This window comes from Physeter macrocephalus, chromosome 3, assembly GCF_002837175.3.
Source record: "Physeter macrocephalus isolate SW-GA chromosome 3, ASM283717v5, whole genome shotgun sequence".
NCBI classification, from domain to species: Eukaryota; Metazoa; Chordata; class Mammalia; order Artiodactyla; family Physeteridae; genus Physeter; species Physeter macrocephalus.
Window position 1 is genome coordinate 10,310,814 of NC_041216.1, and position 13,082 is coordinate 10,323,895.

Sequence of the window (13,082 nt, forward strand, 5' to 3'; positions counted from 1 at the left end):
GTGAGCCCTGGCCGCTGAGCCTGCGCGTCCGGAGCCTGCGCTCCGCAACGGGAGAGGCCACGACAGTGAGAGGCCGGCGTACCGCAAAAAAAAAAAAAAAAAAAAAAAAAAACCATAATTCACATACCATAAAATTCACCCTTTTAAAGTGTACAATTCAGTGGTTTTAAGTATACTCATAAGGTTGTACAACCATCACCACCATCTAATTCCAGAAATTTTCATCACTCCATAAAGAAAGCCTGTGCGCATTAACAGTCATGCCTCTTCCATCCCCCATGCCCCAACCACTAAACTACTCTCTATCTCCATAGGTCTGCCCACTTTTTATATTTCACATAAATGGGATCACATAATAGGTGGCCTTTTGTGACTGGCTTCTTTCACATAGCATAATGCTTTCAAGGTTGTTCCATGTTGTAGCATGTATCAGGACCTAATTTCATTTTATGGCTGAATAAAATGTATCCATCGTATAGATATGCCACATTTTATTTATTCATTCATCAGTTGATGGACATTTGGGTTGTTTCTACTTTTTGGCTATTATGAATAATGCTGCTACGAACATCTGTTTGCAAGTTTTTGTGTGAATGTCTGTTTTAGTTCTCTTGTGTATAGACCTAGATGTAGAATTGCTGGGTCCTAATGGTAACTTTATGCTTAACCTTTTGAGGAACGCCAAACTCTCTTCCACAGTGGCTGTACCATTTTATGTGCCCACTAGCAGTATATGAGGGTTCTAGTGTCTCCACATCCTTGCCAACAATTTGTTATTATCTGTTTTTTTTTTATTATTATTATAGCAATCCTAGTTTGTGTGAAGTGGCATCTCATTGTGGCTGTGATTTATATTTTCCTAGTGACTAATCATGTTGAGCATCTTTTCATGTGCTTATTGGCCATTTGTTTATCTTCTTTGGAGAAACGTCTATTCACATCCATTGTTTAATTGGGTTGTCTTTTTATTGTTGAATTATATGAATTCTTTATATATTCTGGCTATTAGATCCTTAGCAGATAAATGATTCACAAAGATTCTTCTCCCATTCTGTGGGTTGTCTTTTCACATTCTTGATAGTGTCTTTTGAAATCCAAACCATTTTTATGTTGGATTTTCCAAAGACTGATTGCCTTGCTCAAGGACGATCTTAAATGCAATGCCTTTCTAAATGGCCTGAATGACTTTTAGCAGGTAGGAATCACCCACTCACATGGGAGACAGAATCCTAGGCGGCAGCCAGTGGGAGGGGAGGTCCGCTTGGGCAGGGGTCCTCTTTGCTGCTCACAGGTAGCCCTATAAATGGCAGTATATCTCTTCCCCACCCCGGGGTGCTGAGATTGGGTGGGAAAACCGAGAATGCAGCTTACCTCTGGCATCACACCACAGGGAACAGACTCACAATCCCCTGTCTAAGCCTTAGTGTTCTCTGCCTTTTGACAACCATCCCTGACTAGGGTCTTAACTTTCCTCCTAAGCAAACTAGTCTGTTACCATATAAGTTTTAACTTTCTCTAAGTGCCACCAACCCAGGTGTAATTTAGTAGCAGAAATACATGTTTAAAATTCTCTGGAAATACCCCAGTGGACAGAGAAGAGAAAGACAGACCGGCCTTTTGCCCTCACATTAGATGAACGTCATGAACCACCGCCACTCCCACCCCACCCTCCTGAGAAAACCGCCAGCTCCTCCACTTACGCTGAGCGCGTGGCCCCGCAGATGCTCCTGGCGGGTGAACCTCTTGCCGCAGGTCTCACAGGGGTAGGGCCGCTCCCCCGTGTGTGAGCGGATGTGCCGCTTAAGGATGCCCTTCTGTTTGGCAGTGTAGGGGCAGAAAGGACACTTGTGCAGCTTGATGGGCACCACCAGCACACCACCTGGGGAACCAAATGGTACTGTAAGCAGCAACGACACTGGCCGCCCTCCGATGGATGGGCTCCAGAGCAGGGGAGCTTGACCAGCCCAGGTCAAGAAGAAGGACCCCAACTCCACCAGCAGCTAACAGCAAAACATTGTCTGCAAATTGCCACTCTGGCTCCCAGTCAGCCAGAGGAGAAGGTGGGCTTCTGATATAAGATTGCAAGGAATGCTGTAAGGCCTCAGCTTTGAAACTTCTCTGTGGCTCACAGTTAGAAAACACAGCTTATATTACAACCTTAGAACACATATACCTTCATGTGGACAACATGAAAAGCTTCCCAAAATAATACTCACTCTGATAATGTCTATTCTCTTTGATTTCATTTTAGGACAATAATGATTGAGACCCTGTTCTAGACTGAATTTCATCCCCCTCAAATTCATACATTGAAGCCATAACCTCCAATGTGACTGTATGTGAAGACAGGGCCTTTAAGGAGGTAATTAAGGTTAAATGAGGTCGTAAGGGTAGAGCTCGAATCTGGTAGGACTGGTGTCCTTATAAGAAGAGGAAACTATGCCAGAGATGGCTTTCTCTCCCTACTCTTGCACAGAGGAACGGTCATGTGGGGACCAGCAAGAAGGCAGTCGTCTGCAAGCCAGAAAAAGAGCTCTCACCAGCCACCAACCCTGCTGGCACCTCGATCTTGGACTCTGCACCTCCAAAACTGTGAGACAATAAATTTCTGTTGTTTAAACTGCTCAGTCTGTGGTATTCTGTTATGGTTGCCTGAGCTGGCTAATACAAACCTCCTGAGTTGATTTAATGACCCTCAAAAGTTTGAAAAAACTATTATGATGGAACAGACCACTGGGTCAGGGTTCATGCTTTCTTTGACAGCAGCTCCTAATAAATAGCTTCCAGGCATGTGTAGAAGTGGTTTGCTATGATGCAGACCCTACACTGTTTGGAGTTCATATTAACTCTATATATCTGAAATCATCAAACATCTTAAAAATTCACTTAAATTTTTTAGAACTCTTTTTTTTCCACCTTGCTCATCCACCCGTTAAGGTGACAACACGATTATCACCCACATGTATAAAACTGTTCCTTTCAAGTTTCCTGAGTTACCCTTATTGTAGTATTCCAAGATTTGTCTCCTCTATCCATGCCCTTCAGAATTTTACAGACTTTGATCACATCATATTATATGTGGAGGCACTAGTAACTCAAGCTTTCCAGGCACAGAAACCTGAGTTCAAGTCCCGGCTCTACCACTTACCAGCTGTGTGACCTTGCACATCTCACTTAACTTCTCTGTGCTTTACTCATCTGTAAAATAGGGATGATAATAGTTCCCACCTCATAGGATTGTGGTAAGAATGAAATGAGGTAATGCCTAAAGCACAGCAGCTGGCATATAGTAAGCTCTCATAAATGTTAACCATTTTTGTCACATCATCATCACCTCGGTGTTTCTTTTCTGATTAAGCTGGCCAGGCTCCTGTGGTCTCTCTCAACACGGGAGTAACTCCTTTTCTCTGGGACCTTCTCAGGTCACCTAATAGGGCTTTACCTTTCCTGAGGTGCTGCCAAAAGTATGGCAAACTGAATGTCAAGTGAGAAACCAGCATCATTCTATGTACGGGTGAAGATTATTCTCTGTAGTTTCTAGTTCCCATCCTGATAATGCTTAACATTTTGCATAATCTATAGTGACTCCAAAATCTGTTTCCCAGAATAAAAGCAGCAGCTCATAGCTCAACACTGCATATATATGTTGGATTATTTATTTCTCACGATCACACTGGTGCTGAGATGCCAGTTTCCTGCTCACTCCTCTGGCACTGTGGACTCTTCCCATCATTTATCCCCATCAGCCTGGCATTGTACTATCACCTTCTTCCCGACTATAAAAACATTCAGTAAAATGGGTCCAGTGTTAATCCTTGGAAAAAAACAACTGTTAACTATTTTTCCATCAGAAAAGTATGAATTATAGCAACACTTTCCTTCCTCTCTTATGATCTGATTGCTCCAAAAAAAACCAGTTCACCTGAATGTCTGTTACATGCGAGGCACTGTGTCAAGGTGCATCTTTACCAAGATACCTGTTTCTTCCCTCAAGAAGTTAAGTCTAGCAGGAGAGAAAGACATGGAAACAAATTCATACAATATAATATAACACATGCAAAGTTCAAAGTGATGAAGAAATGTAGAAAAGAAAGTAATGAATTCTCTCCTGGAGTTCAGAGAAGATTTCACAGGAGAGATGACCTTTGAGCAAGGTTTTAAAGGATGAATAGTTCACTGAGAGTTTGAGAAAGAGAAAGGTATCTCAGGCAGGGGAACAACACATGCTTAGGCACAGAGGTAAATGAGAATATGAAATATTAAGTGGGGTGGAGAGGGATGAGGAATGAAGCCAAGGAAAGGGCAAGGAAAGGTCAAGAAGGTCACGTTCATGCATTTATTCAACAAATTTATACTGAGCACCTATGATGTGCCAGGCTGTGTTCTAAGCCCTGGGGATACAGCAGTGAACAGAAAAGACAAAAATCCCTGCCTCTGCAAAGCTGATATGTTAAGGAACTTGGACTTTATTCTCTAAGCAGGTGGGGTTTTAAGCTGGGAAGGTACCAGGTGAGACTTGACTTTTAAAGGATCCCTCTGGGGATAATGCAGGGGAAGGATTTAAGAGAGGCAAGATTAAAGGCAGGAAGTCCAGGTGGGAAGGGATGAGCGATGACATGAATTAAAGCCACGGCTGTGGAGGTGGAGAGAAGGAGAAAAGTATGAGAAGTAAAATTAATAGCACTCGATGACCACGTTGGGGAGGAGAGAGCAGGGAAAGAGAAGATTCTAAATGACACAGATTCTGGGTTAGCTGACTTGGTGGGTGACGGTGGAATAAACCGAGGCAGGGAACACAGGAGGAAAAGCAGGTGCAGGATGGATGAGGAGGTCGGTTTGGGTTTTACGATGTTTGAGGCAGGCTCAGAGCATCCATGGGGGAATATCTGGGTTAGACAGATAAATCTGGAGCTCAGGGAAAGAAGAGAAGCATACAGTTTTGAGAGTCCTCAGCAGATTGGAGTGGTTGCTTTAACTGAGGTCTGGCTCTCCCCTAAGCACCCTGATTCCCTTAACCCACTGCTTTGACACCCTGGATCAGGGGAGGGTGGTCTTCCTTGTGCTTCACTGTCATCTCCAGACCACTGTCCCTCCCTCCTTCCTTAAAAACCCTAAGATCTTTTGGAGCTCATCCATCAGAGGATACTGCTACCCACCCTTGTTACAGTCGTCCAGGAGCCCCGAGATCATCCCCTCACTCCTTGGAGATTTGATCACATTGCCTTCAGACACAACTCCTGGCATAATTCTTGGTGTGAATACCGAAAATGACCCTTGCAATACCCTGGCCTCTCTGTTCCCGGACCTCCTTTCTTCCAAAGACCTTATCCTCCACTCGACCTCAGCCACCCAATCCTAGACAAAGAGCTCCCAACTCTGCCTGCATATTAGAATCATCTGGGAAGCTGAAAATGAAAATAAATACTGATGTCCAATCCCCATCCCAAGCTAATGGGTGGGGTGGGACCCAAGCATCATATTTTTAAAGCATCCTTCCCAGTCCAATGTACGGACAGGGATGAGAATCATGGCCCCATGCCTAGATATTGCCAATAACTGTACTCACTCCATAACCCACATTTCAAGCGCTCCACTTTCCAATCACCGTTTTATATCTTTCCAGCTCACCCTGTAGGTGTTCCTTCTCTACTGGGACGTCCAAGCCATGGACTATACTGCCATTTTACTGCCCTTCCCCTCCTCGAGTCCTCATTCCCCTCCTTCCCCATCTGAGTGCCTATAGCCCATCCATGAAATCACTCCTTTGCATATACCCTCAGCTGCCTTGGTCCACTATCTCCCTCTATCTGCATTCATCTAGTTCAGTATAACTCTCTGCCTATTCTGTAGGTGAAACAAGGCAAGTTAACATCACTGGAAAAAAAATGCACAACTCTGTTCCGGTCTCACTTTAAATCAATCCAACCATCACCGTCTGACTACTATAATATCCAAACAGCCCTTGGTTCTGCCCAAGAACCCTAAGTATTTCCCTGGTTCATTCACTCTCCCACTCTTCTCAGTGACTATTTCATACCTTCCCTCTGCTCAAATCTCCCACCCCTCCTACCCCTTCCTCACCGTCAGCTGCTGTCCTTGCTTCTTATTTCATTGAGAAGGAGGAGCAAGCAGAAGAGAATGTCTACATGGTCCCAGCCACCCCCCCAACCTCCAATATGAACACATCTAATCCGCTTTCACTCCTGTTACTATGAATGAATTGTTCTCCTTCTCATCCAAGGCGAGCCCATCCCTCCACTTATACATGGGACCGCCATCTCTCCTCGATCTATCCATTGTCCCTCACTCTTCCATTACCATTTATCTTCCTCTCTCCTGGATCACTCTCATCAGTAAATAAATGCTTTTAGATCCTCCACCTTAATAAAAATCTTAACCTCATATGCCCCTTCAGCCATGGAAGCATTTCTTTGTTCCCTTCACAGCAAAATTTCTTGAAAGAAGCATCTATACTCACTATCTTCACATCTACGTCTGAGTTCTCTTTTAAGCCTACTGTGTTTGGTCTTTTGTCCACCACTTCATTGATACTGCTCATCAATGACGTCTCCATTACTAAACCCAATGATCAGTTCTCAATCTGCCTATACACAGTACTGGACGTAGTTGACTTCTGCTTTTTCTTGAAACATTTTCTCCTCTTGGCATCTATCACTCTTTTTGATTCCCTCCTACCTCACTGGCTGCCCCTTCTCAGTTTCCTTAGCTGGTTCCCCTATTTTCCTGACCTCTAAATGTTGGGTCAGGGCTCGGTCCTTAGATCTCTTGTCTTCTGCTTCTAGATCTATAGGTTCATGGAACATACAAGTTTTAAATTCCACGGACTCATTAATGACTCCCAAATTTACATCTCAGCTCTGATTTCTCCCCAGAACTCCAAACATATAGATGTAATTACTTACTGCACGTCTTCAATGGGATATCCAAGAGGCACCACAAGCATAACATTTAAATCAATCACTCAAGCTAAAAACCTTAAGGTTCCCTTTAATGCCTCTTTTTCTCATACCACTTATATAAGCCATTAGCACATCTGGTCCGCTCTACCTTTCAGAGACAGTATAGCCCTAATCCAACCACATCTCACCTCTCTACTGCTACCACACTGATTCAGGTAGCACAGCTCTCACCTGGGTTATTGCAGTCACCTCCTAAACGGCCCTGCTCCTCCCACCTGTGCTCCCCTCTAGTCAACAGGAGAGCAAGAGTGGAAGCAAGAGGCCCACTTAAGAGGTGACAGCACACAATACCCAGAGGGATCCTTTTAATACATGCCATCTCAGGCTTCCCTGGTGGCGCAGTGGTTGAGAGTCTGCCTGCCGATACAGGGGACACGGGTTCGTGCCCCAGTCCGGGAAGATCCCACATGCTGCGGAGCAGCTAGGCCCGTGAGCCATGGCCGCTGAGCCTGCGCATCCGGAGCCTGTGCTCCGCAACGGGAGAGGCCACGGCAGTGAGAGGCCCACGTACCGAAAAAAAAAAATATATATATATATAAGCCATCTCAAGTCACTCTCTGCCAAGACCCTCTAGTGGATTTCCTTCTAAGAGCAATATTCAAAGGCCTCCTCGTGGCCTTCAACACCCTACCCAGTCCACCCTCACTCAACCTCTCTGACCTTATCCCCCACGACTCTTTGCCTTGCTCACTCCACTCCAGCCACACCAGCATCCTTGCTGTTCCTTTCATTCACTTGCCAAGTGTGATCCTACACTTGGGCCTTTGCACCTTTCTCTTCCCTCTGCCTGGAATGTTCTCCCTGATATCTCTACAGTTTGCTCGCTTAAAGGCAACCTGTTAGGGCTTCCCTGGTGGTGCAGTGGTTGAGAATCTGCCTGCCAATGCAGGCGACAGGGGTTCGAGCCCTGGTCTGGGAAGATCCCACATGCCGCGGAGCAACTGGGCCCGTGAGCCACAACTACCGAGCCTGCGCATCTGGAGCCTGTGCTCCGCCACAAGAGAGGCCGCGATAGTGAGAGGCCCGCACACCGCGATGAAGAGTGGACCCCCGCTTGCCGCAACTAGAGAAAGCCCTCACACAGAAACGAAGACCCAACACAGCCAAAAATAAATAAATTTTAAAAAACAAACATTGAAATAATTCACATTTAACTTTAAAAATAAAAAAAGAGGGCTTCCCTGGTGGCGCAGTGGTTGCGCGTCCGCCTGCCGATGCAGGGGAACCGGGCTCGCGCCCCGGTCTGGGAGGATCCCACATGCCGCGGAGCGGCTGGGCCCGTAAGCCATGGCCGCTGAGCCTGCGCGTCCGGAGCCTGTGCTCCGCAACGGGAGGGGCCACAACAAAGGGAGGCCCGCGTACCACAAAAAAAAAAAAAAAAAAAAAAAAATGAGCAGGTGAGGAGTTTCACTTTTTAAAATTCAAGCCCGACGTACGGAGATGTCAGGAAATCAGGCTCTACTGCCAGTATAAGCCTCCTCAAAAGGCTTAGGCCTAGGTCTCCTAGGCCTACGGGTGTCTGGTCACACCCTTGCAGGGATAACTGCAAAGAGCCAGTATCCCTTTCTACCTCCACCTTCTGTTGCTTCCAACAGCCTCAGCTTCCCCCTCATTTCCACCCCCCTGTCTCTGAGGAACACATGTAGCCTTCAACAGGAAAATGGGCAGAGCATTGAAAAGTGCCTTCTTAGGTTCTCACGTTCAACTCTTTTCTAGGTCCAGTTTAGGAAGGCAAAAGAATGGGTAAATGAAAATGTTAGCTGTCTAGGTATAGGAAGAATTGATTTAATATTTTGAGGCTACAACCCATGTATAGTTCAATCCTTAAGTATAAAAAGAAAGGCAACCTGTTAGAAAGGCCTTCCTAGTCAACACTAAATAAAACAGCATCCCCTTCACTTTCTATCACCTTTGTCCCTGCTTTAGTTCTTCTTCATACTATATATATACTTATTGGTTTATTGTCTGGCTCCCTACGCTAGAATATCAGCTCCATGAGGACAAAGACTGTCTTCTGTTCACTGCGATGAATAGTGCCTGGCATATAGGAAGTGCTCAGTAAATATCTGTTAAATGAATGAATGAACAGGAATGATAAGATGTTGAAGAAGCAAGGCAATGGTGGAATGCTGACACACTGACATTAAATGACCCCATGATGAGGCTGAAAAGGAATGGGTACTTGTAGGGTCGGAAGCCAGTGGAGGAAAGAATTTCAAGAAGGAAAGATAAGAGTTAACTACCAAGAGTAGTCAAGAAAGAGAACACCTGAAAATCACTCCCTGGATCGGCCCTGGAAATGTATAGCTGACCTCATGACAGTGGTTTCAGGGAAGGGCAAGTTGGTGGTAGTGTCAGAGCACAGTGGGCTGAGAAAAGATTGGGAAGTAAAACAGTGGAGACGGCCGATATAGATGAACTCTTCAAGAAGCAATGGCAGGTGCTGGAGCTGGGGATGGGAGGTCCAGGGGAGGAAATTATAGGAGGACCATGTGCTTTGACAGTGTCTGCTAGTGTCAGAGATGAGCAATGTGAACACAGAACTACTGTAACAGCCTTCTGACCGTCTCCCTGCCCTCATCTCCCATCTCTGCACCATCTTGTGCTGAGGCCAAATTAATCTCTCCTGTCCACTCCCAAGCTCAGAAACTACTAAAAATTCTCCTGTGCCTACAGATAGAAACCCACATTTTAGCATTTAAGCTTTTCCATGATCTGACTACAATTTCTCCCCATGTCTTCTCTTCTTACCTTCAGATGCCACTTTTTAATTGAAATATAGTTTGATTTGCCATATTATGTTAGTTTCAGGTGTAAAGCAAAGTGATTGTTATACGTATACATGTATTTTTTTCAGATTCTTTTCCATTATAGGTTATAACAAGATACTGAATATAGTTCCCTGTGCTATACGGTAAGTCCTTGTTGTTTATCTCTTTTACATATAGTAGTGAGTACTCAGATGCCACTCTCATAAAGCCTCTCTGACCTACCAGTAGAAAGCCAGTTCTGCTTCTGGACTACTGTGAAGCTCACACCTCCATCAGTCTTCCAGCCCTAGTACCCCTCTACCACACGGTGCCATTTACACACCTCTTAACTCCTCTAAGACACCATCAGTTCTTTGAGAGCTGGAGCCACATCTGACGTATCTTTGTATCTTCACAAGGAAGGTGCTCAAATATTTGAGCAAATAAAGGAATAACCAAACAAATCAGTCCTACTCTGTGCCTTGGCATTTGGAATAAATGTAGCCCAGAGCCAGGTGAACCGAATCAACACCTGGCGGACAACAGGCATGGCAAGCGGCTGGGGTGGCTGCTTGCCACAGACCCCTGTAGCTGGAAACCTGCCTCTACAGATGGACAGATGGACTTGAATGAGGGTGACGTACAGCTGAATTACTATTTCTTGATACTTGTGCTTACAGGCAGAGGGGTTGACAGACAAAACCAGTGCACTGAGATCCTCTATCCGCTTGTACTGCCTTCACAGTTTGTTTTATGAGTGAAACGAAGCCAGCCAGGGTTGCTAGTATTAGCCGTGACATTTACCAGCTCTGCATTCTTAAGAAACTCACTAAACCCTCTTGGGTCTCAGTTTCTCCACACTTCTTCTACCTAACTCATGTGGCATTATGAGGGGCTGATGGATGGGAAAGGGGGACACAGTCTGTGAAGTGCTACTATATACACGGAAATTAGAATTCAACAAGTTCCCACAGTGTAGTCACTGAAAACAACCGCTACCTTTTACATGCTGGTTAAGCCACTGTCTCTGAGGACCAGAAACCGTACTTTCAAGTTTTTCAAGTCAAGTTTTAATCAGACATACAGAGCATTCTTGATTTTTAAAAAAATGAAATTTAGATGCAGGAATGACGTAATCTTTCATTAAAAACTGTAAAAATGAAAAAAAAGAAAGAAATTAAAAGTCTCCAGACAGACTCAGTTTTCCTGGGTCTCTCCTATGTGTTCATGTTATTAAATTTTTGTTTGATTTTCTCCTGTTTAAAAAGTCTACCAGGGCTTCCCTGGTGGCGCGGTGGTTGAGAGTCCGCCTGCCGATGCAGGGGACATGGGTTCGTGCCCCGGTCCGGGAGGATCCCACATGCCGCGGAGCGGCTGGGCATGTGAGCCATGGCCGCTGAGACTGCGCGTCCGGAGCCTGTGCTCCGCAACGGGAGAGGCCACAGCAGTGAGAGGCCCGCGTACCGCAAAAAAAAAAAAAAAAAAAAAAAAAAAAGTCTACCAAAGGATACAAGAAATTTATTGACATGAAACCAAATTCAACTCTAAAATATTCTCCAGTAAATCACACCATCAACCACAACATGTTAACTGAGTGTCTACATGGGCCAGGCACCATGATTGACACAAAGAAGGATAAATTTCCTACCTGTATAGAACATGTTCTCATATGTGAGAAAAAATTCTGAAAACCTTTTCATTTGGTCCTCAACCCTGTGAGAAAGGCAAGGTGGGGGTGATTATCTCCTGAACAAAAAGGGTTCAAAGAAATTTCATGATTTAACCAAAGTCTCTCTGCTGGTTAGTGGAAGAGAATGGGTTCTTTCCATGTCTCCATACTGCACTCAACGTGCTTATACTCTAGTTGCAGAGGTAAAAGACAAACATACGTGAAGAGGCAATGCCCTGCACACAGCAGGTGCTCAATTAATACCTACTGGCGGTGGTGGCAGTGATAACGTGGTGATAACAGTGGCGGTGGTGATGGTGGTGATGTTGATGACAATAGTGACAATGCCAGCGATGAGGATGACAGTGGGAGACCAGAAGGCACACGAGTGTGCGCTAAATGAGTGGCAGAGACGATGGAGGCTCATGGAGCTCACCTGAGTCCTCTCCATACCAGTCAGTCTGCACATCCATCATGGAACTCATGGCTGCTACTTCTGCACCACCTGCTCTTCCCTCCAAACTCCGAGAAAAGTGCTGGTCCGCGTCCTCTTTGCTCTGGACGGCACTGTGGCACAGGAGCGCCTCCAGGAATTGCTTCACATGGTAGTTACTGTAAGCCAAGTCGACCGCCTGGCCTCTGGGCAAACCCTCCTCCCCGCGGGCCAGGCTCAGCTGGGCAGTACGCTGCTGCAGCTGTCCACCCACCTCCACCTCCACTTCCTCGGCATCGAACTCCACCTGGGGCTCCATCTGTTTGGGTCGAATGGAGTGGTCACAGTCCACTGAGCCACTGCCCTGGCTGTCTTTCCCCACCACTGCCAGAGGGTGGCAGCCTCTGCAGTCACCACGGGGGGACTCTCTTGGCCGATCCACACTCTCTTCCCCCTCGGCTGGAGAGATCAAGCTCTTGGTCTCACAGGAGGTCCCTTCCCTGCCTGAGCTGGGGCTTCCACTGTCCACCCGGTGAGCCGCTGCTGCCACCGCTGCGGCCACAGCGGCCTCCTTCTCCATCTTTCCGCAGATGTCTAGGGATGATCTGATGTATGTCTTGCAGAAGTTCACCACGTCGTTCATCTGCAGGTAGCTGGCAGCCGACATAACTTCAATCACGTTCTCCCCACACAAATCCAACTTCCCAGAATAGAGGAAGTCTAAGATGGTGGAGAAGGCGTCGGAGGTGACGATGTCCAAGGAGGCGGTGCTGTGCCGCCCGCTGTCCTGGATGTAGTGAATGAGCAGGGCTCGGAAATAGCCGCTGTTGGCAAACAAGATGTTCCTGTGGGCCTTGAAGATCCGCCCTTCCACAATGATGCTGCAGTCACAGAAAAAGTCCCTCTGCCGCTGTTCGTTCAACTCCCCCAAGAGTTTGGCGCAATAGGATTGCATCTCCATCTCTCCACCAACTGCTGCCGCTTGCAGTAACCTGGATCTCTGCCAAGATTTTTTTTTTCAGTTAATTCACAAATCCCAACCTTACAAATAAGATGTTCGTTTTTTGTTTGTTTGTTTTGTTTTGTTTTTCTTTTAATTCTTCCAAAAACCCTGGTTGAGTAATGTCTTTATAATATGGGCTGTTTGGGATCTAACAAAAATCAAAGGTTGTCTAACTGGGTTAACTGATGAAAACAAGAAAAGTAACTATTCCTAACTGTACATGGGTGCAGTACTTAGTATTTTACAT

At 45.8% G+C, this 13,082-nt stretch overlaps 1 protein-coding gene across 1 annotated transcript in view; it reads right to left on the bottom strand.

Annotated features, from left to right (window-relative positions):
• The window catches only part of ZBTB8B (zinc finger and BTB domain containing 8B), a 14,672-nt gene extending 1,879 nt beyond the window's left edge, over positions 1-12,793 (bottom strand). Inside the window, exons 1-2 of the mRNA XM_007125086.1 lie at positions 11,836-12,793; positions 1,701-1,879 (exon numbers count right to left, since the gene is read on the bottom strand). Coding sequence (XP_007125148.1) covers positions 1,701-1,879; positions 11,836-12,793 — 1,137 coding nt within the window. The remainder of the gene's footprint in view (positions 1-1,700; positions 1,880-11,835) is intronic.
• Between the last annotated feature and the right edge of the window lie 289 nt (positions 12,794-13,082).